Source organism: Pezoporus wallicus, unplaced genomic scaffold (assembly GCF_028554395.1).
Source record: "Pezoporus wallicus isolate ANWC-B61680 ecotype Strahan unplaced genomic scaffold, APGP_CSIRO_Pwel_v1 contig_8057, whole genome shotgun sequence".
In the NCBI taxonomy this organism is placed as follows: domain Eukaryota; kingdom Metazoa; phylum Chordata; class Aves; order Psittaciformes; family Psittacidae; genus Pezoporus; species Pezoporus wallicus.
The window spans coordinates 1,054,590-1,081,185 of NW_026637044.1; the positions used below are offsets into that span (position 1 = coordinate 1,054,590).

Below are 26,596 nucleotides of genomic sequence, written 5' to 3' on the forward strand. Positions count from 1 at the left end.
TGGAGGGTGAAATGTAATCTTAAACTTATTCAGGGCCTGGAAAAGAATGGTAAGAAATTGTCCAAAATGGGTGATGCCAAGGAAATTTGGTGTAAAGTGGTGTTCTTCTGTAGTGTGTTGGGCAAAGCTCTTAGAGGGAACCTATGGGCTATGTGAGCTCAGGGGTTCTGTCCCCAGCCCCCAGTGTTTGTGTTCTGTGCAGCTTGGATTTTGCTTTGACAATGCCCTACATGTAAAGGGATTAGTGATGTTTCTACTATATTGGGATGGAGAAGCTTATTCATGGCTTTTCCAGCTCTTTGTTGCCTAAAAAAAGTATTCTGGCTTTGAAATGTCTTGTTTGTTCTGCTCAAAAGCTCCTATTTCCTCTCCCTCAAACTTTCTGTGTTTAATAGAAACTCATGTATTTTCACATATACATTGTCTTCACTGAAGAGTGAGGCTCTGACCTCAGGGAAGTATCTGTGTCACTAATTTCACTGGGGGACAGCAACTTGCTGCCAGTAACATTCTCATATTTGCTGTGTAAGAGCAGTGCTTGCGACGTTTTCAGGTTCTGAAATCATGATAATAGGTATTTAAAACAGGAAACCGCAACCACTTGGCGTCATTTTGGGTTATTTGAAGGAAAGAAATAGTTGTGCTTGTTTATTATATAAAAACCCCAACTATTAAAAAAAAAAAAAGATAGTGTTAAAAATACCTTTCCTTTTGGAAATGTGAGGTTATTTTTTTGGTGGCATGAACATAAACCAAGGTGTTTGATTTTTCAGGGGCGGTTTTGTTCCTTGTGTTTGTTCCTCATGGGAAGTCACGCTGTTCAGGCTCTGATTTAACCATTTCCATAGTAACCAGCTATGAGTGAACCAGGATTAGGGCTTCAATAAGGAATAAGCAGCAGGGACACAGAAGTTCCGGCTCTTAAAAAATCATGTTTTTATACAATTACCACAAGGGATGCTATGAGTAAATGGATTCCAAACAGCTTTTGAAAAATATCGGTGGATTTCGGGTACTGAGTATACTTTAATGATGTTTTTATGTTCAGAACTTTTTGCTGTGAAACCTGATTATGAGGTCCTTTTGTTGGCTATTTAGAGAATTTAAACTGTTGGTTTAAAAACATGCTTTATTGCTAATAGAAACCTTTAGCTACTTGGTGACATTTCGTGCTACAGCTTTTTGCATTCTGGCATTAAACATCTTGAAAGAGCAGTGAGGTGAGAGCAGGGCTGCACAGCAGTGCCTTGCCAGATGTCAAGGACATCTAAGCTTAAATCCTGGCCAGGTGGGAAGCAAAAAGTACTAGTACGTGCCATGCTCGGACCAAGGAACCGTGACTCTGGCCTCACCTCGTAGCTGATCTGATTGCCACGTATGCGTCAGAACAAAGGAATGCTGAGGGAAATGGTGAACATAACCACCAAACAGGGTGAATGCTCGTTATCTGGATGAAGCTGCCTGCTTGTTGTGCAGAAAATCAGACTCTATGACCTGGGAGCTTCCCAGTTGTCAGATATATGAGGACAGGCTGTTGTAGGGGCTGATCTTTTTGAACACTAGTACTTCGCCTTGCATGGGCTCCCCGTGGCTGGCTCTCGGCAGCCAGTAAGTGGGGATAGGAGCAGCTACAGCTCAGCTGTCAGAGAGTAGCTGGAGAGATCAAACTTTCTTTGTTCCAGCACTGACCTCTCTTTAACTCCTCAGAAAGAGACAGTTATTTGTGCCAAAGAAGCACTTGACTGGTAATGTGACCATCCTCTAAGCTCTAAATGGAAGATAAGGAGATCTTTAGTATTCTGGTCAATCCCCAAGGAAAATAAGTTGGTATTAGTTCCTGGGAAGAGGAGAAGCTGTCAGGTCATTTTGTTGACTTTAGGGGTTGCCAGGGGATGGCTAGCTGTGGCTGGGTTGCATTTAATACAGTCATGCAGGGCCAGCTGAGTAGCCTGGGGGATTCAAAAGAGCAGCTCTGCTAAAGCTGGGGAGGAATGGAAAAGTGAGTTGGAAGATTTAGGCATATACTGAAACATGGCAATTTGGTTATTGTAATGTTGGATAAAGGGCAACCTTGATTAAAGGGTGGCCTTCTTCAGGCAGGAGTTTTAAAAGACAGTGGAGAGAAAAGAAGGAAACAAATACAACCTTCAGTTTATGAAGTGTATTTGGGAAGGAGTTAAGTGACACACTTGTGTCATATGGGAATGATGAGCTGCCTTCCAGACCAGCGGTGATGAGAAGATATTAGTCAGCTAGTGAAAACACTTAAAATCAGCAGTTGTAGGTAATTTGCACCTAGGAATCGTAAAATAATCAGCCAAAGAGGTTGCTGGCCTGCTGCGTTTTGATTTAAATCTTTTCAGAATACTGGATAAATTCCAAAGAACTGGAAGAGTGGTAATAAAACACTTTTTAAAATAAATGCGAAGCCAGTTCAACTGCTGTTAGCGTTGATCAGAATGATGAAAAGGCTGATTTGCAATTCTTTTAACTAAGAGCAAGGAAAAAGGAGTGTCATTTTTGTCATGTAAATTTGATTTAGTGAAGGGTTAGTATTGCACAACATGCTGGTTAAAAATTACAACTCTGAAATGGGTAACCGATAGCTTAATAGCTGTCAACGGGGAATCGTCATGTGGCAGCAGAAGTGTTGCTTTCTGGGGCCTGTGCACCCAATCTTTCTATTAGTCACTTGGAAATATGTGTAGATTTTCTGCTGGCTTAATGGCAGCTGACTCAAAGTCTGAAGGCTGGTGAGGTCTGAGTAGCGATTGTCTTCTGTTTGTAGTAAGTATGAGCCCTTCTGAGCAAAAAGGGGCTTCAGGGTGTGTGGATGTATGCTCTATACACCTGCATGGGGAAAAGATGGGGCTTATCCATAAAATGGGCTCATTTCCAGGAATCCAGCAGTGCTTAGAAGGATGCTGGTTCTTGGGCTCATGTATCAGGTAAGGGATGGTGTTCCCTCCGCATTGTCCTGGTTCATGTGTGTGCATTTGGAGACATCTTAAAAAATCACTGATTGGGTGGGGGTAGGAAGGGAGAGCCACATTAATCTGGTGGCTTATCAAAAAGATTTGAGAAGTGTCCTTGACTGTAGTGCACAAATGTTTGTATACTTTAAATGTACCAGGTAAAGAATGTGGAAGTGAGTGGTTGCAGGAACCAACAACTGGAAATAGCATTGTATGGGCTTTAAGTGAAGCTGCTAAAGAAAGGAGGGACAGCTCTACCTGCTGTCTTCAGGAAAAGGTTCTGTCCTTTCCCTTTTCTTAGAAAAGCTGATTTTTTTTCAGATCTGGATTGCTACAGTGAAGGGATAACTGGCTGAGACTTAGAATGGCTTGAGTTGGAAGGGACCTTAAAGCTTATCCATTTCTACCACATGCCATGGGCAGGGACACCTTCCACAAGACCAGGTTGCTCCAAGCCCCATCCAGCCTGGCCTTGAACGCTGCCAGGGATTGGGCAGCCACAGCTTCTCTGGGCAACATGTGCCAGGGCCTCACCAGCCTCACAGGGAAGAACTTCTTCCTAATGTCTCATCTAAATCTCCCCTATGTCAGTTTAAAGCTATTCTCCCTTGTCCTGTCCCTACAGGTCCTTGTCAAAAGCCCCTCTCCAGCTTTCTTGTTGGCCTCTTCAGGCACTGGAAGCTGCTCTAAGGTCTCCCTGGAGCCTTCTCTTCTCCAGGCTGAACAAGCCCATCTCTCTCAGCCTGTTTCCATAGTGCTCCAGCCCTCAGAGCATCTTTGTGGCCTCTTCTGGACTTGCTCCAACAGCTCCACATCTTTCTTATGTCAGGGGCTTCAGAGCTGGATGCAGGATTGCAGGGCGGGGGGAGTACTGTGAGGCCTTCTTCATGTCCTGGGTAACCAGGTCTCTCAATTGCTTTCAGAGAAGGCTCACATTTTCCCACATCTTCCTTTATCACCAGTGTACCTGCAGAAGTTTATCCTGTTGCCCTTGATGTGCCTAGCCAGATTTAATTTTGCAAGGCTTTAGTTTTCCTAATCTGATCCCTGACTGCTTGGACAATTTCTTCATATTCCTATCCTACTACCTGTCCTACTGCCTGTAGGTTTCCTTTTCATGCTGGAGTTTGTCCAGAAGCTACTTGTTCATCCATGCAGACCTCCTGGCATTCTTGCCTTTGTTGGGATGCATCCCTCCTGAGCTTGGAGTACTTCCCAGATCAGAGGCGCTGAAAGTCAGATGAGGTGACTTAAACGTATCTTTTGGCTTTTTAAATCTTTGAATGTGATGCAAAGTGAGCTGCGTCCCTTGTTATTACAATGGAAGGCACCAAGTAGCTGGGCAGGCTCCTACTAGCAAAGAAAAGAATCATGATAATGTGCTGATGCCCTGGGAAAGTTTTATATTCCTCAAAAAGTCATATTCCCCAGAGCAGATACTTCTCGCAGGTAGCCAAGACCTGCTCCACATGCAGGGAAGCACATGATGGGTAGGAGTTTGCTTTACTGCTGGTAAAATACGTCTCATGTTTTGTAATTTCATATGCAAAGTTTGGCTGCATGCCGAGAGACATGATAAAGATGGTTTCTGTGCCCACATTCCTCTCTGTTGATGATCAAGGCTTACCTCCTGCTATATGGTACGACCTGCCTGAAGACTGGGAAGTGGTAGAACACGAAATATGGTGCTTTCCCCCAAATGCTGGAGGAACCTGATATTTTGCAATGGGAACTTGATCAAATCCAGTTGTTCTTCAGCAGGCAAATGAAACTTCTGCCTGGCAGGACTGTGGGTTGTGGGTGGTGACAGGGTATGGACTCATCTCCCTAATAATGACCCATAAACCTTCCTCTTTGCTGCCTTCTGCTATGTATAAACACTCAGCCATGCTTACAAAGTGTTTTTTGCTAAGTTGTCATTGTCCATCTCTGAATGCTGAGCTGTGGGATATATTCTCCTCTCTGCCTGCTGCTGGCTAAAATGGAAGCAAACTAATGCTGTTAATGCTGAGCAAATAATGTGGCTTGCAACCCAGGTTTGCAGGACCGAGGTTCTGAACCTTACAGGTATCATCCAATTCCTCGTATGTGTTCAACTAGGAGCACAAGGCTTTCACTGATCCCATATAAAGCCTGCTATGGGTCTTGTGGGTGTTGCAAAGAGGCAACAGACACCCTTCTTTGAACAACGTGATGCAAATCTTCTTGGATTTACGCCTTGAAGAGGCAGCAAATTAGACTCTTTTCATCTCGGACTTTGTGAAGAGCGGGAGTCCATGGAGCAAAACTCTTCAGGTTGGTAGTTGTAAGCCAGGGGTTGCCAGCTGCAACGTCTGCAAATTAAAACAGGTAGGAGACTGCAGGCCAGCAAGCTTTTTAAGGCTGGGAGATTATCTTTGGAGTATCTCCTTCCAGAGACTGAAGGATGGGAATGACTTTGTTTGTAGGCAGATTTGTAGACTTGTACATATGTCTCTGATCTTCTGACTTACAGCTAATAATAAACACCGTGCCACAGGGTGCCTTGGAAAGAGGAATCACTAGAGCGAGAGTGGAATGGTAGAGGGGTTATTTTCAGTTCCCTTTGTGGCCTTAATGTTTGAAAGGTGATAAAATTAAGTTCAACTGAAAAGTAGCGAGAGTTGAATTGCTGCTGTGCAGCTGTGGGAAGTGACCACCAGCAAGCAAAAGGAAACGCATTAAAACACTTGAAGGATGGATCGGTAATTAGGGCAAGTGCTGTTCTGGGGAGGAATCCGTCCTTTCCTGAGTTAAGAAATGAAAGTTGTGACACAACTGTTGAACAGGAATACTTGATGATGAAGGGACAAATCTTAAGGTGAAAAATCAAAGCAAAGTGGAGGACCACAGGACATTACTGCTGTGTCAAAATCATGAGGATAAATTCTGTATGAGCAGAGAGGGTCGAAGAGAGGGATGGGGCAGCGGTGAAACAAGGGGCTGTAAGATAAGTTGTGTGTTTCAGAGGCTGTCTCCATATCAATAAATGATCAGGGTAATGGGATCTGCTTTTCTACAGTCCCTTGCTCCTGAGGAGGCACAGCGTCCTCCCCACAGGCGTGTCTGGCATGTGGTTTCAGGTTCTGCCCCTACAGGAGTGGCTGGAGAGGGAAACTGTTCCTCATTGGTTCAGCCGTTACCTGCATGGCTGGTTGTGCACAGGAGGAAGGAGATGTTGGTTGCAAACCCCTGTTGCTTCTCTCTGCAAGGGCAGTTAATCATCCAACTCTGTGCTAAGCAGAATTATCAAGCAAACATGATTTCACTCTTTTCCCTGCAGTTATCAGTGGCTCTCTGAGTACCACCATCTCTCAGCTATGCTCAGGCAAGTTCCTCTAAACAAGGATGCTTCATATCTTAGCCTGGTTAATTTACAGTGTTGATTTATAGTGGTATCAGCTGCTCTGGCTGCCTTTGCACTGAAGTGGGTGAGCACATACACAATCCTGCAATTGATGCTCTGTCTGCGCATGAGGATGGTAGCATTATAAGGTATTTCAGCTCTGCTCCAGCTCTTTGTTCATACCCCAGGGGTTTCTGGTAGGTATTTGCTTCAGAACTCAGCTGTATTTGTTCAGCCTAAGGTGTTAATTTTAAATATAATTTCAGAGTGTGCTCTGAATGTACACGCCTTGAGAGTGCAGGGCATGGAGGTAAAGTTTGCAGCTCTAAAACTTTTCTATTGCTAGCCAAAGCTACTGTCATTGCTAGATGATGGTGTGCATGAATGATCTCTGTTGAAGGGGAAATACAGACCAACCTGCTGTGACCATTAAGTGAGTCCTTTCTATCTCCTACTGTCCTTGTGCAGATGCTTTTAGTTTCCTGTCTTTGCTGGACTAATTGGAAGTTCAGCTTTCTTACACAGTGAGAAACCTCAGCATTTTGGGTGAGGAAGCGTGGAAAGCAAAGGAGAGGTCTTCTACAAAGCCTGGATGGCTGGCTGCTGCTGGCTGTGCTCCCCACTTGCTGCCTGCATGAGCATAAATGCATCAAGAAGTATTTTGAATGAGCTATAATTTGTATGTATATTTAGAAACCTGTGACTGCTCCCTCCTGCAGTATCGCCAGTAAGCGACTGTCATCTTAAAACTTTGACTTCCTTCAGCTCACGTGAGTTAAAGTGCTTGAAGGCAGCACAGGAAACCCTCTTGGTAAGCTGTGGGCAGGCAGTGTGTGCAGGGGGAAGGCAGTGCAGCATGGCTGGAAATGCAAGCAAAAAGCTCAGCAATCAGAAGAGGAGCTGCACTCCTCCTCTGTTGCATCCATTAAATATTGCTTTAGAACCACATCTTTTGTAGATTTGATGATGAACTCTGCAGAGCTGCAAGCGTTCCCAATGCTGCTGGAGGTTTATGGTCTCTTCAGCATGTGTTGTCTCTGCCCAGTGGCTGGGGCTTTTTGTCACGCTGCTCACAAAACTGAACTCTTGTTTGCAGACCATTTTACAAACAGGGAACCAGCATTAATTTCACTTGCTGGGATGCCTGACTGCAGACATCCATTTCAAAACTCTTCTGGTGTTGTACTTGCACACTGATCTACCTGGTGGGTCCTGATTAGCAGCAGGTGATGGCAAGGTATATAATTTAAAGGGCATTTGTGTTGGTGATGAGCAGCCTGAGTTACACCATCTCTTTGAACTGTGCAGCATAGAATCACGGAATGGTTTGGGCTGGAGGGAGTCTTAAAGCTGATGCAGTTCCAACCTGCTGCCATGCGCAGGTACACCTTCCACTACATCTGGTGGTCTTGTCTGGGCTCGCTCCAACATTTTCACATCCTTCTTATGTTGGGGGGCCACAGAGCTGGACACAGGACTGTGGGTACTGCAGTCCTCATTATCCTGTGCTCCTTGCTGCTGAAGTATAGGATGGACCATATCTTGTTCTTTCCAGCTCTGGACATCCCCAGGGAGACTCTCTCACCCATCCTTGCCTTGCCAAAGGGCAGTGTGCCTGCTGTGTACCATCTGAGGTGCTACAGGGAGAGCTGTAGCAGAGAAAAAGTCCATGGCTGAAGTCATTATGGGGCTTATTGCATGAAGTTGCGTTTGCTTGTGGTGTGCTCAATTTTTCTAGGAATATGGTCAAGACTTTAGAAAATATTTGAGTGGCAAAGGAGAATAAACTGGAATTTAGGCAAGCTCTAGAAAAGTGGTAGGATTTCAGTATCAAAATTATTTCAGCATACAGGGAAAAGAAGGATTTTCAGGCTTGCAGTGTGAAAAACAGCCATGGCTCGATGTATTTCTGCTAAATATCTCTTTAGGATTTCTGAACCTGCTTATCACCCTCCTAGGTAAAACTCTAGCAAGAATGAGGGGAATGCAGGCTGTACGTGCATGCATTAAAAGTAGGAAGATATGAAAGGAATGAGAAGGGACTTTGAGTGCAGGAAGGCACTTCCCACAGCTTTGAATAATGTGTGGACTGAAGGGTGTCTAAAAATTACCCAGAGCTAAGCTGACACCACAAAGTTACAGCAGGCTGTGTGTGCTCTTCCCCAGCCAAGCTCATGGTCTTTATTGAACAAAAATGTCTGTGCAAGTGTCACAAGGTTAATATGGAGTTAAAAATAAAACTAAAATTGCAAACAGGGAGTTAAAACTGTACTGAATCTTTGGTTTAGGAATGATGATTATCTTTTATTTTCTTTCTGAAAGGACAGGACCATTTTTATTGCCCTTTGATCAGGAACTGAACCTGAACAACTCCAGTCACTGATGAGCCTGAAACAGAGCTATTTCCGGGATCGCCTCCCTGTTTGCATGTAATCTAATTTTTAACCCAGGTTGCAGAATGGACTTTTAAAGTTCGTGTAGTCAAGATACACATGGTAAGCAAGCTGTTCACTAGAGAAACCATTCTGGTCCTTTCAGAGGTTAGGAATAAGTTTAGCTGGCAAATAAATTCGGTATCCTGAAATTGGTGTTAGTTATCTGAACTCCCCAGTGAAGCTTTTGAAACAAAAAGTAACTAATCAAAGTCATTTCAGAGCTGAAAGTGATGTTGGTTGTGTTCTAGTCAAACCCAGTTTTTCAAAGCAAGATGTGAACGTATTTCAGGGTTGAAAAAAAGACTTTGAACAGGCTGACCTACAGGGCTTCATCTCTGAACTGGGTACAAAGCACCAGTAACCTTTGCAGTGTGATAGAAGGATGTTTCTTGAAAATAGTTTCTGTGGTGTCTGAGCTGTTCCTGTTGAAAGGTAGATGAATACTGGTGAAGCAGCCCCTGTGCATTTGCGATGATGTGAATCATAGCCAGACACTACAAATGCTGTGTATTTATTACCTGTTAAACTGGGTAATACTTCTCCTGGAACTGGTCATGTTCAAGGAAATAAAGACTTCATCTACTGTCTGCTAGAGCTGCCACATTTTGCTTTTTATTTGTGGGTTGCCCCAGGAAGCTGTGGCTGCCCCATCCCTGGCAGTGTTCAAGGCCAGGCTGGACAGAGCTTGGAGCAACCTGGTCTAGTGGAAGGTGTCCCTACCTGTGGCGGGGGGTTGGAAATGGATGAGCTTTAAGGTCCCTTCCAACCCAAGCCATTCTGTGATGCTATGATTCTATGACTGGCAAATCAGAAAAGCAACACTTTCCAAGGAAGTTGTTCATTCATTGCATTTGCTATAGTGATATACACTTCAAAATAAGGGCAGATGTGTTTGCTGTGGACTATACTTTTTTCAGTGTCTGGATGAAATTACTTAATCTGTGTGAAAACCAAAGAACCCCCTTTCCAGCGCATTATTATTAATGTTTGATATCTGTGCCTGTTTGGATAATGGATATAATTGGTAACTTAACTAGTAAGGCATTAGTACCAGTGTCTGGGTGATGCAAAATGAGCCTTTTTACAATACTGTAGCACTGTATTAAAGACAAATTTGATTTGTGTTACCACACAGTGTCTCTGGAGCTGAAATTAGACCCTTTGTTGTGCTGATCGCTGTTTAATTACTGCTGCCTTGTTTTGCAACCTGTTAAAATGTCCAAAATGATTACTTAGGAGAAAAAAAAGGGACCTGTGCGAAGCCTCCTGATATGTGCCTTTGTAGGTGATGGGCTGCATTGCCAGCCAGCCAAACATGGGCTTGCTCACTTCCTCAACTTGTATTACCTCTTCTGTCTTCCCTTTAACCAGTGCAATAATATCCATTCTTTCTTCTGGATCCAGAAATGCGGGGTTTAACTTCAGGTCCCTGCCACAGTGGCTCAGTAAGGTGTCTTAGCTGCCAGCAGTTCTCCATTTTGCTCAGTGCCCTGATCTCCTTTTCCTCTGCTGCTAATGTGAGGTGGTAATTCAGACATGCAATGAGGTTTCTGAACCTTGTTATTGATTGCAACTTGCTGTTTGCTCTCTGAATTGATGCAGTTACCGGTAATAAGGGGGATATCAGCACTGAGTGGTGTGATTGCCTCTGAGAGGAAAATTAAATTTGCCATGCTGCCGGTTCTTATATTTGTTTATCGTGCTCTCTGTACAGGCAGAATACTAAAGGGAGAAAAAGGAAAACAGGCTTAATTTTAAAGGTGTTGTAATTGAAAAGTAATTTCAAAGCACAACTTGCTGTTTGCCTTGTGCCCTGCGGGAAGGTTTCGGGGCTGCCGTTTGCTTTCCATCATTTCCAGAGAGGCCAGGGCCTAACAGATCAACTTCTCCTTTCAGAATAAGGACAGCGGTGAATGTGAGAACAAGCGTCCTAGAGAAGATGAAGAAGAGGAGACTGTCAAGCACAAGTAATTATTTATTTATTCCCACTTGTCTCTCTTGTATGTGTAGTTCAGACACTGCTGTCGTTGGCTAATTAGGATCTTTCCTTGGCTTCTAACACGTGATTTAGTTTTGTTTTTAAGTGTCAGTTTGATCTCATGCTCATGAAAATGATCTGAAATGGGGGCATAAAGGGGAAAAGCCTGTGGCTGACCTACAGTGTTCTTGGGGGTAGCAAGGGAAGGTGTTACCATCAGAGGTGTCTGGAGCATTTAGGCTGCCTTGGATTTGCCATCTATTGCTGTACCTCTGACCCCTGCACATGTGTTGTTTGAAGTGTGGAGGTTATTATTTTCCATGAACAGCGGCCCACAGGGTACACGTGGCTGTTTAACTGTGGCCCACTGCTGTTCTGTCTTGTCACCGGAAAACGTGAACACAAAACTTAACGGAGCACAGTGTGGCTCCTGGCACGACCAGCTGACTGTGCAGTTGGTTTCCTGCCGGTAAAAATGCCATCAGGTCTCCTTTGGAGACGATGAGGGGGTAGTTTGGTTTGAAGATGTGGGACATGACCTTTTCTCATTGTTTTACTGCTAGAAACCTCCTCTGTGGGATGTGTGCTGTAGAGATGATGCTGCGGATGAGCACATGTGAGAAAGCAGTGCAAAATTCTTGCTGCTTCTGGGGAATAACTGCGTGAAAAAGATTGTGGCCAACAGGCTGAGGGAGCAGGTTCCTCTGCTCCGCTGTCATGAGGCTCCCCTTGCAGGCCTGTGTCTGGCTGTGGGGCCACCAGCGTAAGAAGGATGTGGAGGTGTTGCAGTGAGTCCAGAGGAGGCCACAAAAATGCTCCAAGGGCTGGAGCACTTCTCCTATGGAGATAGTCTGAGAGAGCTGGGCTTTTTCAGCCTGGAGAAGAGAAGGCTCTGGGTAGACCTTAGAGCAGCTTCGAGTGCCTAAAGGGGCTGACAAGAAAGCTGGAGAGGGCCTTTTGACAAGGGCAGGTATGGACTGGACAAGGGGGAATGGCTTTAAACTGACAGAGGGGAGATTGAGATGGGATCTGAGGAAGAAGTTCTTCCCTGTGAGGGTGGTGAGGCCTTGGCACAGGTTGGCCAAAGAAGCTGTGGCTGCCCCATCCCTGGCAGTGTTCAAGGCCAGGTTGGACACAGGGGCTTGAAGGAGCCTGGTCTAGTGGAAGGTGTCCCTGCCTATGGTAGGGGGTTGGAACTGGATGAGCTTTAAGGTTCCTTCCCACCCTGACCATTTTTGGGTTATATGATATCTCCTGGCAGAAAATACATCCTTTATAACAGTCCACGTGGGTTTGGTGCTGGGAGTGCTTCTTGAGTGTCATCACTGAGACTGAACTTGGTTTGTAGGTTTGGGTTTTGTGTCAGAAGAGGCATGAGGTCTGGGCTGAAGCTGAAACAGGAGCTTCATCAAGGGAATGATGATGAATAATGAATAAACAGCTCTTGCTTTCCAGTCCTGCCACTTGATACACTGTGTGGTGAGGTGATGCAGCATGTGGTGGCCCACTGGCAAGATGCATCAGGCCTGGGCTGTCTTTACCACTGTGTAAGCTGGCATCATTAGGCTAACAGCAGTGCATTGCTGCTCTGAAACTGAAATTATGAATTGGTCCTCTAAATCTATGAAAATAATTTGGTTTTCTATTGTGACTGACTTCCAGGCTGGGGATTGATACTTTTTATCTACTACTGGAGCATATCGGAGGTGATGTGGTTTCTTACTGAGTCTTCAGCGTCACTGCTGTCAAGTTGGTAAATCACTTTTTCCATGAGCACTTGTTCATGAGCTCTCATCTTATGGCAGGTTCAGTAAAAAGCCTTCCCCTGCCTGAGGGTAATGCCCTTGAAATTTCACCAAGGTGGAATGTAAAGAACAGAGGTGGTGAGTAGGAGCTCCCATCTCCAGCCAGCTCTGTACTGGTGCATGAAACTCCCCACAGGTGTGGGCCAGGGCTTCTCTTGAAACATGTGGGAGTGGTGCCTTTGGGAGGCAGCTTTTGGGGCGAAAAGTCTGCTTTCCAGGTTGATTTTCCTGGAGGAGTCTGTATCTTTGTCCATCTATCCAACTACAGCATGTTCTGTTGGGATCCAAGCGTAACTTTGCAAGGCAAATTAGAGCAAGATCTGCTCTGCAGGAAATGTTTGAATCACAAATTTGGCTGAGATGATTCTTGGCTTTTGCCGTACTTGTTGCATGTCCTTTTTCTGTTGCCGGAATCGGATCTGTGTTAAGATCTAGAAAGCTGGTGAGCTGATAATATTTTTATTTCCCAATAGTGTATATGAACTTTCTGAGCCCTTTGAAAAAGGGAACTGCTTTGCACTAATGTCCTGTTTGCTGGTGGCAGGTGAGCAGGGATAATCTGCTGGCATTTACCCTGGATCTGGGAAAGGAGGGGTCCCTGGTAAATGAAATCTGCCTTCCCTGTAAACCACTTGCACCTAAACAAGCACCTCAATAGCTGTGCTGCTTTCTCAAGCTAAAAACCACCACGAGCACCACGTGGGGAGGGGAAATCTAGTGGTTCAGTAAATAATCCTGTGGCCTGTGTGCAGGATTTAGGTGCACTGCCTGCCCTGAGAGGCAAACAGCAGCCTGGGGCTTTTGCTGCAGGCTGGTTCCTCTTGCATCCCTGCAGCTGCACCTTCTGCACCAGCCTGAGACCATCCTTTATTCCCTATACAAAGGACAGAACTGCTGGGTGCTGCGTTAACTAATACTTTCCTCTGCCTATGGGGCGACACGCTTTTTGGCAGCTTCCTGTTTTGTTTTCTGATTGACTCAAATATCCCCATCCCCCTCACCCCCTTTTTTCTTTTCTCTTTTTTCTTCCTTGTTTTTATCTTTCACTGCAAGCCACCACCACAGGAACAAGTGCTGACGAAGCCCCTTGCGAAAACCTCGCAGCAGTTTCAGCTTGGGCTATCTCTGATCTGAGCTCTCAGGGGAGTTTGTATCTTTGTAATTGCGAAGAGCTGGGGTTATTTATGTTTTTGTAACCAGTTTTGCTTTAGCCCACTGACCAGGAAACACCTTCCGCTGCGGCGCAGCCTGCGATCTGCCTTTGTAAGGAACAGGGTGTGGGTGGACTTCGGCCCTTCCGCCCCATTCCCGCAGGGAAAAGCAGTCTGGGACATGGGGATCGGCAAGGCGAGCTCTGCGTAAAGCCAAGGCTGGCATTGCTGCCCCATAGGGAGCAGAGAGGTGTTGGGCTGTAGTTATGCAAGCAGACTCATCAGGGATGTTAAAAGTGTAAATAAAAATCCAAGGTAGGGCTTGGAGAGGAAGGCCACACACACACACACACACACACACACACACACACACACACGACAATCTTCAACTCTTCAATTTAACTAGAAATTAAGCTTCAGTGAGCTGCTGCTAATCAGCTGCCCGTGTTTCGACACTTAGTCATCCTGTGAAATTACAGCTCTGTACTGTGCCGCTTGCAGAGATGAATTTCTGGGAGGAGCTGGGGGAGGCAGGGTTGGGAAACGAGATCTCTCCCCTCTCATGGGAAGAATGTCACGGGGCAGGTCAAACCCACTTTATTTTCTCTGCACAAAAGAAAATACAGTGGTGAGTCTCCTCAGTGTTTGCTTTAGCTTGGCTGGATGGCCAAGGCAGTGGCAGAGATTGCTGTGTGGACGTGCTTCCTCACATCCTGGAGCGTGGAGAGCTTAATGAAGAGTTTAACAATAATAAATAGAATGAAATCAAATACCGGAGACATCAGTGTTTGCAGGTAGGCTGGGTTTGGTACATGTGGCATATCTGATCAACATCTGCATGGACAGCTGAACCTGTTACCGCTAGTGGTGTGTCCTGATGGACACTGCAGTGTGTCAGGCTCCATCCCCACTGTGCATCTCCAGGGACCATCTGGACCGTGTTTGTTCCCTTTGCTGAGGAAGTGCTTCGCCCATAGAAGAGGAGGTGGGCATGGGCAAGGCTGTGTAGCATTGTATCTTTTGCTCAGTGCTGGAGAAGGGGGGGGACAGGAGTTTAGATGGCTGAATTCACCTGGCTGCAGAGACACGGGAGCTGGCAGGATCTTAGCTCCATCCTGAAGGTGCTTGTCCACGTTTTGATGCAGCACAGAGCCCTTCTCCAGAGCAGTAAGGATGCTGTGGACCTTCCCTCTCATTACAGCTGTATCTGTAACTCTGGGGGAGATATCCAGAACATGATTTGCTTTTGTAGGGAAAGCCCCATGGAGCTTCAGCTGGTCCAAAGCCTGGCTGCACTCTCCTCACCGAGGCTGTTGCTGTGTTCCATGAGTGCCTGATGATTCTGCCTTTGCCTTGGACAGGTTGGGTGTCCCTCTACCTGTTCCCTAGCAACAGCGTGCAAGTGTGAGCACCCAAAGGTGAAACCTTGGCCCTTCCCACCCAACAACTGGCTCTGAGTTCCCAACATCTTCCCAGCAGTCCACTCTTCTTCAGTAGTAGAAACCCTGTAAAAGAGCATGGGCAAAGTATGCTCTTGTGCCAGCATGCGAAGGAGCATAGCTGGGTGCTGCAGGCACTTTGCATATAGAATCATAGAATTGTTTAGGTTGGAAAAGATCTTCAAGATCATTGAGTCCAACCATTAACCAGACACTGCAAAGTCCACCACTAAACCATGTTCCCAAGCGCCACATCTACAAGTCTTAAATTCCTCTGAGGGTGGTGATTCCACCACCTCCCTGGGCAGCCTCTTCCAATGCTTGACAACCTTTTCAGTGAAGAAATTTTCCTTACATCCAATCTAAACCTCCCCTGGCACAACTTGAAGCCATTTCCTCTCATCCTACAGCCAGATCCTGGTGCTGTGTCGCCAGCCTGGGTCCCACGCTGCAGATCAAGTATGGGTTTTGTCCTGATAGTGTTTACTGGTTGTAAAGCAGGCACAAGTTGTTTGTTTGCTTTGAATGTGCTCAGCTGCCTGGAAAAGCAGCATAGGAGGCCTGACAGCCTTGTGGCGCCTGCCTGCACCTGAAGAGCTTCCTTTGCAGCAGCACTCAGGGATATATCTCTCCCCATCCTTGCTCCCTCAAGAAGCGCATCCTGAGAAACCAGCTGCCTTGGCAAGTTTCTGGGGCTCATGGTGTTAATACAGGACGTTGTTTCTTTGGCATTCCTCGAGTGCCTTTTGGCAGCTTGGGGAGGAGGATGTGTTCTGACATGCTCAGCTATTTGAGCAGGAGCAGCCCTCTACCAGTGAGAAGAGATTGCTCCTTGGAGGGTGTGTCCTGATGGGTCTCTGCCTCTGCTTGTTGCTTGCTCTTTTTCTGCCTTGGGTGACGAATCTAGGAAGGAAAGCAATAACTTCGTCCTCTTGATCAAACAACAGCTCTGGACCTTGGTGTTAGAGAGGACCCCATTTTACTGCAAGAGTGGGTGTTGCAAAGAGTTGAGCCTTGACTAACGTGGTAACGTGTGTGTTCGGATGTGAAAGTAATTGCTTGGTTTCCAAGCTGTAGCAGATGCAGCTGTCTTGGTGTCTGTCTTGGTTGCTGAAAAGTCATTGTACACAAAAAGACACCCTGGAGATGGATGGACCTTGTTCTCAAAGCCAGCCTGCCCGTATGGGAGCCTCCAAGAAGCTTGTGGCAGGAGGTGGTGCACCCAGATGTCAAAGCTGCCTGCAAGGGGACCAGCTGGTAGGAAAGCAGAGTGCAAAAAAAAAAAAGGGGGGGAGGTTGTGAAATACCTGAAGGGGACTGACAAAAAGTCTGGAGAGGGACTTTCTACAGGGGCATGTAGGGACAGGACAATGGGGAATGGCTTTAAACTGACAGGGGGGAGGTTTAGATGAGAACTGGGGAGAAAGTTCTTCCCTGTGAGAGTGGTGAGGCTCTGGCACAGTGAGGACCTTTGCCCAGCGAAGCTGTGGCTGCCCCATCCCTGGCAGTGTTCAAGGCCAGGTTGGACGGGGCTTGGAGCAACCTGGTCTAGTGGAAAGGTGCCCCTGCCTGTGGCAGGGGGTTGGAACTGGATGAACTTTAAGGTCCCTTCCACCCCAAACCATTCTGTGGTTCTATTAAATTAAGTCTGTGCCAGGAATGATGGGTGTTGTATAGCAAGTCTTGCAGTAGCCTTAAAGAGTGATGGTGCTGCAGAGTTCCATCAGTACCCATTGGTGATCATGCAGCACCCACTATATACTAGGTGACTTTGCAGAGAATTGCAGCAGGTTGGGGAGGGAGTGACTGAAGGGAGCAAAAAGAATATAAGAATCCAAGCCTGAAATCTGTGTCCAAATGCTCTTAATCTCATTCTTTCCATGGAATCTAAAGATGGTAGGAGAGAGTTTATGTTTTTCAGTCAGTTAAACTCGCTATACAATGAATTTTCCCTGGAAAAAAAAAAGTTAGGAACCTATAGAAAAAGCTTGAAAATGATGTCTGCTATTTGGTTTGCAATTGGAAGCAGAAAAGGGAAGAGGCATTTTGAGGAGAAGTGTGCTGCTGCTGAAGAGCATCTGAGTGATGCCCCAAGGGACATCTTTGCTGCATGGTCTCCAGGTATCCCAGCATCCCTGCTCCTTTCAGGTTCTTCAGTAGCTTGGCCAGAGTCTAATATGGGCTCCCTCCAGCTTTAGTCCCAAACCTCCTGGGCTGCTGCAGAAGTCTCCTGCTTTGCTGTTCTTGGTTGTCGGGCTGCCTTGTCCCAGCTCCTTCAAACCTTCTTGCACTCACGGAGCACATGGTGGAGCAGAGAAGGGTCCACCAAACCACTACGCCTTCAAGGATTTCAAACTTTGCCATATCTTCTGCAGCAGTAACTCGTTTACATGTTTGAGTGTGGCTTCCCAGGACCCCCAGGAGTCAGTGAATTCTGGAGATGCAGAAAAATAAAATGGAATTGTTGTGCTGGCTCCTCTTTAAAGAACAATGTGGAAATGGTTGCTCAGGACATTTGGTTCCAAGCAAGTTGGAATAACGGTCAGAAAAATGGAAGGCTCTGAATACGGGGTCTCTGGAGCAGCTTGAGAAGGTCAAAGGGCAGGAAATTCTCATACCAGATGATATTTCTCCAGGGTTTTGGAAGAGAAGTTGCCTGAAGTTGCTAAGATAGGTTTGAGAACACCCAGTGTAGTCGTCCCTAAACTGCTTCCAAAGAATGGAAGGGCACTTCAGTAATAGTGATCTATGAGCCTTGGTGTTTGAAACCTCTTAATTTTGGTGATGCAGCAGGGGAAGCATCTTTTTCACCTAGCTTCATCAGGTGCCTAGGGCTGAGGAGCACAAGAGTGATGTGAAGGGCTTGAGGAAGATTGAAAGGTGAAGAGCTGTGGAGGGGCACCCACCTCTGATCCTGGGCAGAGTAGGCAGGGTCTGCAGATGCTGCTGGACACTAGCCTTCTGCTAGTACCTGTCCTGCTGAGGTCCACTTGCGTCTTTCACCTCCGGAAGCACTAAGAAAACTGTACTGAGATGTCCTAGGCAGCTTTCCTCAACCTTGGAGAGGTAAGACCAGGAAGGTGCCCTTTAAGCACTCTAGTCAGTGCAGCTCCTGGTGACTGTTTTCTGATAATAACTGTGGGAGTGAGCATGCTGTGACACCTAAGAAATTGTTGTTACAGGGTTTCTTGGCAAACCCATTCCCTGTGCTCCTGATGCAAGGACATCAGTGTGTGGGCTCTTCACCAGAAGTCTTAAAAAGATCCATTCATCAATTGGGGAAACTCTTTGTTCCATAAAGCCCTTGGGGCTGGAGGAGTAAAGCAAAAAACAAGCTGTCAGGAAGCTTTTAAGTGTCCTGTGTTTTGCATTGAGATAGCTGTTTGCATTCTGTGCATACCCTGCATGCCATGCTGTTTCCAACCTGCCTGCTTCAAAGAAAACTTAAGGTCTCCTCTTCTTCCCCAGCAAGGAGCTCCAGGCCTGAGTGGAAATTGGATTTGAGGCATTCCTGATGCAAAACAGGGAACATGTCACTCCTGACAGGCCTTTAGGAGATGCTGGAAGGCTGTGTCCATAGTGTCCCTCTGTAATTGCTGCAGCTGCCCAAATCCTCATGTGGTTCTAGGAGCTTCTAACGCAGACCTGCCCTCACCACCAGTTGTAATGGTATAACCACCTCCATTGCTAACTGTCCTGCCTTGTTTGGGCTGCAGTGGTCTGGAAGACACTCCACAAGGTGCTCAAGGAGTAGGAGATCATCTGGGTTGGGCACATCCTCCATCACTTACAAGGAGATGGTGGTAAAATCTGGTATTTGACCATGCATGAACTTGATTTCACCCTAAAGTCAAATGGGTCAAACACAGCTCTTCTCTGGGTGCTCAGCCCCTTTCTATGAGCATGTTAGTGCTGGTGCTTCACCATGATGTGCCCTCCATCACCAGGAGCTGTGCTCCCTAACCTGGCTCCTATGTTCCCGTTCTGCTGCAGAGCCTGATGTTAATTTTGGTGTTATTTTTGTTTTCATGGGAACTCGGATAATTCATCAGTTGTGAAGTGCACCAGCTGTCTTCTTGGAACGCAGCACTGGAGGAACTGCTGGTACCTGAGCTTTATTTAACTCACCTCTGCAGAAGATCAGCAACTTCTAAATATAAATATATGTATATATATATAGTTAACCCTTGCCTGCTTTCAAGTTACTCAGGATAGCACCTCCCTGCTTCTCATCTCTCTGTCTTTACAACCTCCTGTGCACAGAAGAGGGGGGAGATGATGTGAGTGTGACCTTGCTGTTAAGTCCCTGAGCCCCCCAAGGAGGCTGCTGTGGGATCACTGGGCACCGAGAAGTACCAGAGGCAGGTGCAGAAGCTGCTCTCACCTCACCCAGTTAATTAAAGGGATCAGTTTTTGTTTGTTTTCTCCCAGTGCTCGCGGTTTGAACCCAGCACACGGGTTTAATAAGGAGCTGAAAGCACTGGTGCCAGGCACAGAGGGAGCTGTGTGCAGCTTTGCAGCCCTTCTCCTCTTCACCATTGCTCATCAGCTGCTTCCCCTTCTGCCGGGCCAATGCCACTGCTCGTCCCCATCTGTGGTACAGCCTGCCAAGTTGTGCATTGTGGTTTTATTTTCTTTAATCTTGTGGATGAACTTCCAGCAAGCATGAGCAGTGCTGCACTGCAAGGCTTTTGTTTGCAAGCCAAGGTAGGGCTTTCTGGGTGGGAAGAGTGTCGGGGAGCAGGCTTAAACTCCCAGTTCCTCTTCCTTGTGTGATCCTCAAGTGGTGCCAAAGCCCTGCAATAATATAATGAAGGGCTGGTCTCCCTTCTTTTACCAGGAACCAGACCTCCAGCATGTGTGCCCTATGAAATGTGGGATCTGGGATCTTCTGCTTCAAACAGGAGACCTCTTAGCGCTCTGCTGGCCTGGCTGTGGCCAAGCAGCCGCAGCTCCCGCTGCATGTGCAGAATCATAGAATAACAGAATGGTTTGGGTTGAAAGGGACCTTAAAGATGACCTAGCTCCAACCCCCCGACATGAACAGGGACACCTAATGATTTTGAAACATTGCTTGTCACGATGTAATGGCAATGTTTTGCTGGACCAAAAGGAACAGCTTGTTTAGCTCATAACTCTCTTGTTTTGGGTTGTCTGACCCTAGGGAGTCTCTGGTTCCCTTTTAGCTGCAAATCCTTCTAAATGTAGTAAGCTGAGGAGATCAGGAAGTCTGGGAGATGTTGAAAGTTTGTGTTCTGCAGGGTCTACCACTTTGCCATATAAATCCCCTCCAACATGCATGAGCGAGCCTTTGGTCAGATGTGAGACATCACAGCCTGATGTCCTGTTGCCTCCTGAATGAAGGAACTGCTCCTCTTCCTCCCCCAACTTCCCAGGTTGGAAACAGAATCCTGCCAATTGGAGATTGTCTGTAAAATCACAGAATAACGGTGATTCCTGTGTGCCTGGGGTTGGCATCTCCTTCTGCAAGAAAGCAATTGCTTGATCCTCCAAGATCAACCTTCCTGAAAAGAGCTGCCTTTCTGGCTGGGGATTGGTGGTGGTCAGTACAGGTTAATTTGATAAATCCCTCCTTCCAGGGCATGTGTGTGTAAAAATACATGTGAAACTCTGCACAGCAGCTTGTCTTCATGAGGTAGTGGTGCTCTTGGCCTGGGGAAGGTATTGCAGCTACATGCTTATCTCTCCTGTGCTTCTTTTGAGCATCCTTTCTCCCACTGCTGGGGAAAGGTGTTCCTGTTTCATGGTGTTGCATTGATGCAAAGGCTCGGGGGACCTGGGCTTGAAGACATGAGAAGTGTCTGCAAGTCTTCTAATCTGCCTGGGCTCTGTTTTCCAGTCTGCTGGTTGCATTTATCTTGCTGAGCTCCATTCATGTCCTTCCACCATAACTGTGGCACCAGCCATGGTGTGGGTCGGACACTTTGCAAATAGATTCAGCTGCTGGAGAGGGGATGGCATGGCATGGGAAGGGTAGGACTTTCCTGTTGTGCTCCAGGAACTACCAAAGTTGTTTGGTTTTTGTGGTTCCCACACATGCATGGCCATCTGGCTGCTGACCTTCCTCTTCCTGCCTCTCTTGCACTGTAAATTCTTCACCTTTAGTCATTCTTTGCTTTGACTATAAGCCCTTGGGTTGGCTAGTTCTCACTTGCTTCTCCATCAGTAAACTAGCAGGGAGATGGCCCCAGGTATTACCTGTCTGCTGGGAGAAAAATGGTAATACTGAACTGTTGATTTTCCTTCCTGATCAAAGCGCCTTCTGCTGTGTTTGCATCGGAGCTCTCTGCATCCTCCTTTGCAGCAACACAACTGCCCTCATTGCTGCTGAAGGCTTTGCTGACATCTGGGGCAGAAGCACTGCTGGGCAGCAAGTGCCTCAGTTTCTGTTTAAACTGATTAAGCTCATCAACAGTGTTAAATGAATTTAATCTACTTAATTTGCACTGTGGGCTAGTGTACTGTTATTAGGCTAGTGTACTGTTATTAAGATCCATTGGTCTGCAGAGCGTGTTGTAGGCATGTGTAAGCAGTTGGAGGTGGGATGGGTTCTGTGAGCTGGATCCTCAGGGCTCTAGTTGTGGAAATACCTCTGCTTGAAGCTTCTAGGTTTTGACCTCAGGGAGGAATCAACTTGAGAGCTCGCATGACTATCTAATGGTTGTCCATTTGAGGCCTAAATTATTTGGGAGAAGTATAGAAGGAACTTGAATAGGGGGAGAGTTAACATCTGGGTATCAGGGAGGTGTGTGCCCTGTGGAGGGGGCTGACTGCTGACTTTGAGCTCTTGTGGAAGGAGGTGTAAGGATGGGTGAACGTAGAATTATAAAATCCTAGAGTGGACCCTTAAAGCTCATCCAGTTCCAGCCCCCTGCCATGGGCAGGGATACCTTCCACTAGACCAAGTTGCTCCAAGCCCCATCCAGCCTGACCTTGAACACTGCCAGGGATGCCTGGAAAGCCACAGCTTCTCTGGGCAGACTTCTGTGAGGTTTGGGTATCATCATTCCTGTCTCTGTCAGCTCCACCACCCATTTGCTCAGGAACCTGAATTTGCTCCCCTTATTTGCACTGTGTGTTTGTAGTATTGCAGAAGCCTCTCTGGTGACTGAGTAACCGCCTTGTACCCCAAATACTCTTTTTTTCCCTGTCCTTCCTATGTACCCTCCTGGGATAATTTTTTCCCCTGGTTGTGGATCTCTCGTGTTCCCATACTGAGTCTGTCATTGGGTTGAGACCTAGAAGGGAGCTGGGCTGAAGTTCAGAGCTTTGCAAAACCACTTGTGTCCATTACTAGCCGCCTCTGCTTGGCTTGCCAAGACATCACCTTTATCCTGCTGAGCTCTGGCATGACCCTGTCTTTTCTGACAAGCACGGGTTGCTGCCAACTCCTGGCCACTGCCTGCAGCTGCTATTGCAGATATGCCCCTCACTATTGAGAGCCCATGGTCTAGCGTGGCAAGGATGTGTCTCACTGCTCTGTGCTCTTCCCTTCCTCCCCAGGGAGCTCAAACTACGAAACTACGATCCTGAAGATGAGGAGCTTAAGAAGAGGAAGATGCCGCCAGCCAAGCCAGCCTCAGGTGGGTGCAAGGGGGTGCATGGGAGGTGACACAAGGAAGGACAACAGCAGAAGCATTGCCAGAGGTGGTGCCATGGTGAGGTTCCCTGTGCTTTACTCTCTTCTGGCGGCTTTCAGACAAGGCAGATCATATAATCAGACTGGTTTGGGTTAGAAGGGACCTTAAAGACCTTCGAGTTCCAGCCCCCTGCCATGGGCAGGGACACCTTCCATTAGACCAGGTTGCTCCAAGCCCCGTCCGACCTGGCCTTGAACACTGCCAGGGATGGGGCAGCCACAGCTTCTCTGGGCAACCTGTGCCAGGGTCTCACCAGCCTCACAGGGAAGAACTTCTTCCTCAGGTCTCATATAAGTCTTCCCTCTGTCAATTTAAAGCCATTCCCCCTTGTCCTGTCCCTACCTACCCTTGTCAAAAGCCCATCTCCAGCACTCTTATTAGCCCCTTTAGGCACTGGAAGCTGCTCTAAGTTGTCCCCAGAGCCTTCTGTTCTCCAGGCTGACCAAGCCCAGCTCTTTCAGCCTGTCTCCATAGCAGAGGTGCTCCAGTCCTTGGAGCATCTCCATGGCCACCTCTGGACTTGCTCCAACAGCTCCATGTCCTTATATTGGAGTCCCAGATCTGGACACAGGATTGCAGGGGGCTCTCACAAGAGCAGAGGGGGAGAATCCCCTACCTCACGCAGAGCCCTTTGCAGGGATTCACTGACTGCACATCCCATCTCCTTCCCATTCACCAGTCTCCCACACCAGAGAGAATGAGGCAACACTTGCCATTGTGAGGACAAAATAAACCAGCATGGGACTTTGCATCCAGCCAGCATGCTGTAGAGTGGATGGGTTGTACCCTTCCTTTCTAAAAGTCAGGAGGCTTGGAAAACTCTCTGCTCCTGATCACTTCAGCTGAAGGTGCAAAAGCCACTGGATGTATTCTGTTGGTAGCTTGCTGGTGAGGTGTTTAGGTCCTAGGAGATGACTGTCTGCAGCCCTGGAGGGTGATGGCATGTCTGAGCAGCCATGGTGGGAGTGCCAGGAGCTCTCCCACTGCTGCTGGGTGAGTGTGATGCTTGCGGCCCATGTTGCCTCATCATCCTCTCACCTGTGAGGACTGCACACCCTGTGTTGCACAAGTGGGGTGTGTGTCTGAGCACACCGGGTCCAGCCCCAAACCAAAGGGTTGACACTCAGGGGAGCTGAGCTCTCGCTGGAGGGTGCTAAAGGAGACTCTGGCTGTTTTTTGTTTATCTTTAAACAAATATTAGTCATGAGTCCAGGGTGTTCAGTCTGCTATTTCCTAACACTGAACCTCAGCCCAGCTCTTGAGAGGGAAGCAAAGGGTAGATCTTCCCTTGATCTTGAAATATTAAGTCCTCCTGAAATAGATCTTTTTAAAAATGCCCTAAATCAAAAGGCTGCCTCTGGGAGCATAGCAGAGATCTGCTGACACTCTGCTTTCTTGGTACCTTTGTAAAAGTTTAAAACTTCCCCCGATTGTTCCCTGGAGTGTCATTTGGAATTGGGAACAGGAATTTTGGCTGTTTCCAGTAAAACTCGCCCTCTCAGCAAGCCCTTCTTTGGAGCTGCAGTCCCCATTGGCTGCCGTTCCTGTGTCTGGAGCATCCAGCCTGTCTGTCCTTGGGCACTTTGTGGGAGGGAGAAGGACAGAAGGGCCGAAGCTCACAGTATTTCATATTAAATGTGCCTTGGGCATATCTGCTTGCTGGACCAAGATTCCTGCCACAGGGATGTGCTCTCCCTGGTCCCCACACCCCCTCCTTGTGCAGGCACAGTGTTGAAGGATGGAGGGCTGTTTGCCATGCAAGCTTTGCCATTATCCTTGGTATCTTTTTGTATGGTTTGGGTTGGAGCTTGATTTCCCCAGGTTGTCTCAGGTGGTGGCCTTGTAAATGAGTCACAGTGAGTCAAATGCCACTTGCGGAGCAGCTGGTCCCTGCAGGTTTTATGGAAAGAAGGCTGGAACCGAGCAGGCGACCTCTTGCTTCTGTTGGTATTTGTGGCATTTAATGGTTGTTGAGTTTGCATCATTTCCAGGTGATTTTTGGGAGTCTCTGAAAGGGTTTGGGTGGTGCGAGTACACATCCTGCTTGTACTCACTTGTATGTGCCATGCTCTTAGGGCAGAGATGTTCAAATGGGCTTTTGTGAACCAAGTCAAGAGTTCTGGTGGGTTTCCCTGTGCCTTGTCCTCTTGGTGTCCTGCTGCTGCACCCTGCGCTCATGCTGGTCTTGTTCCCCCATCTAGTGGAAGACAAGGTGAAGGACCAGCTGGAGGCTGCCAAGCCAGAGCCCATCATCGATGAGGTGGTACGTATATTGCAAGCCATTCTGTGCTGGGTGTATCTGTCTGTGTCCAGGCTTGAACCTTGCCTGCAGCTCTCACTGGGTGTCTCCTCTTCTTCCCTAGGATTTGGCAAACCTGGCCCCCAGGAAACCAGACTGGTGAGTGCCTGCCAGAGCCCTGCTGTGGGTGAAAGGTTGTTGGCATCAGTGCTGGGTTATTACCAGCTCGAGGTTGTCCAGGTTGGGTTAAAACCGCTAGAAGCGGGAAACCCAGCCCTGCTTTGAGGAAGATTCAAAGCATGGGACTGTCTTCACTTTTCCTGCTTCCACGAGGCGGCTCTGCTGATCCCTCTGGGATGCTTGTCACCATGGTGGACTCATCGACAAGGAATGCTAGGGCATTGAGTGGTTTGCCCATCAGAGTGTTCTCCTGATGGGGGAGATACTCTGCTCCATGGTGCTCACAGGAGAGAGAATGAGTTTCTCTTCCACTGGGAAGGGTGTAATGTAGCCCTTGATTTCACATTTCCCTGGGGTGAGGATTTGTTCTGACATTGTCTCTTCCCTCTCCAGGGATTTGAAGCGAGATGTAGCCAAGAAACTGGAGAAGCTGGAGAAGAGGACGCAGAGAGCCATTGCTGAGCTAATAAGTGCGTTATGGTGGCGGAGGGATGGTGTACGTGGGGGTCACCATTTGTTCCAGAGGCATTACACGATGCTTGCTGGGAGCTTGGTGTCTTGCTGTTGGGCCAGGGAGGCACTGGCAGAGTTTGGTGGTCTTCCCAAAAGGGTCTGGGAAGCTGTTGGTCCCACTAGCTTCCCTAAGGCTGCATGCATGCTTGGCTTGCATGACTGGGGGGATGGTCTGTGGGCTCGGGGATTCATGTCCTCCACCTTGTAGGATCCCCAGTACAGCCGGTTTATCACTAAGCCACTGATGTTTTTCACTTGCAGGAGAGCGGTTGAAAGGGCAGGAGGAGGAGCTGGCATCTGCTGTTGGGTCAGCAAAGCAGGAGGGAAGTGACTCTGACTGAGGAGGTCCATCAGGCAGCGTCGGGCTTGGGATCTGCCAGCGATGCTGATCCTGTTGCTCTCGGGTAGAGGCACCTTGTTGGGACATGCTGCTCACCAGCCCTTAGAGAGCCAGAGCCATGACCATTTCCCGGAGAACTGGTTCTCCTCTTCCTGAACAAAGATGCCTTTTTCAAGGTGCTTCTTTCTGTGGAAGAGCTGGTGTTAACTGCCAGCTGGGGAACAAAGAGGTGTCTTCTCTAGAGAGCTGGCTGTGTGTATTTGGGAGCATCCATGGTCAGACCCAACATGTGCAGGATATCTCTCGTGGAAGTGGCTGAGTGGCTTCGGACCCAATCGCTGCTTGATGTTAATTTACGATCTGTTCCTTGAAGTTTCCTGACCCTCCTGGGCGGTGCAGTGTGTCTCTGTAGATACACCACTTCTGTATGTTTTGTAATTGACAAAGTTTGTTGTTAACAAATCTTTTAATAATAAAACAGTCTCACAGTGGAAGAAGTTGTCACTTGTTCTGCAG

At 47.4% G+C, this 26,596-nt stretch overlaps 1 protein-coding gene across 2 annotated transcripts in view; it reads left to right on the forward strand.

Moving 5' to 3' along the window:
* The window catches only part of CCDC12 (coiled-coil domain containing 12), a 45,972-nt gene extending 19,552 nt beyond the window's left edge, over positions 1-26,420 (forward strand). The window contains exons 2-7 of one of the 2 annotated variants that reach the window (XM_057402864.1): positions 10,671-10,741; positions 22,672-22,751; positions 25,010-25,071; positions 25,172-25,206; positions 25,621-25,697; positions 26,002-26,417. In XM_057402864.1, the coding sequence (XP_057258847.1) occupies positions 10,671-10,741; positions 22,672-22,751; positions 25,010-25,071; positions 25,172-25,206; positions 25,621-25,697; positions 26,002-26,081 (405 nt within the window). In that variant the 3' untranslated portion in view covers positions 26,082-26,417. Of the gene's footprint in view, positions 1-10,670; positions 10,742-14,313; positions 14,503-22,671; positions 22,752-25,009; positions 25,072-25,171; positions 25,207-25,620; positions 25,698-26,001 lie in introns of those variants that run through there. The other variant, XM_057402865.1, reaches the window with a different exon arrangement.
* Positions 26,421-26,596: the final 176 nt, after the last annotated feature.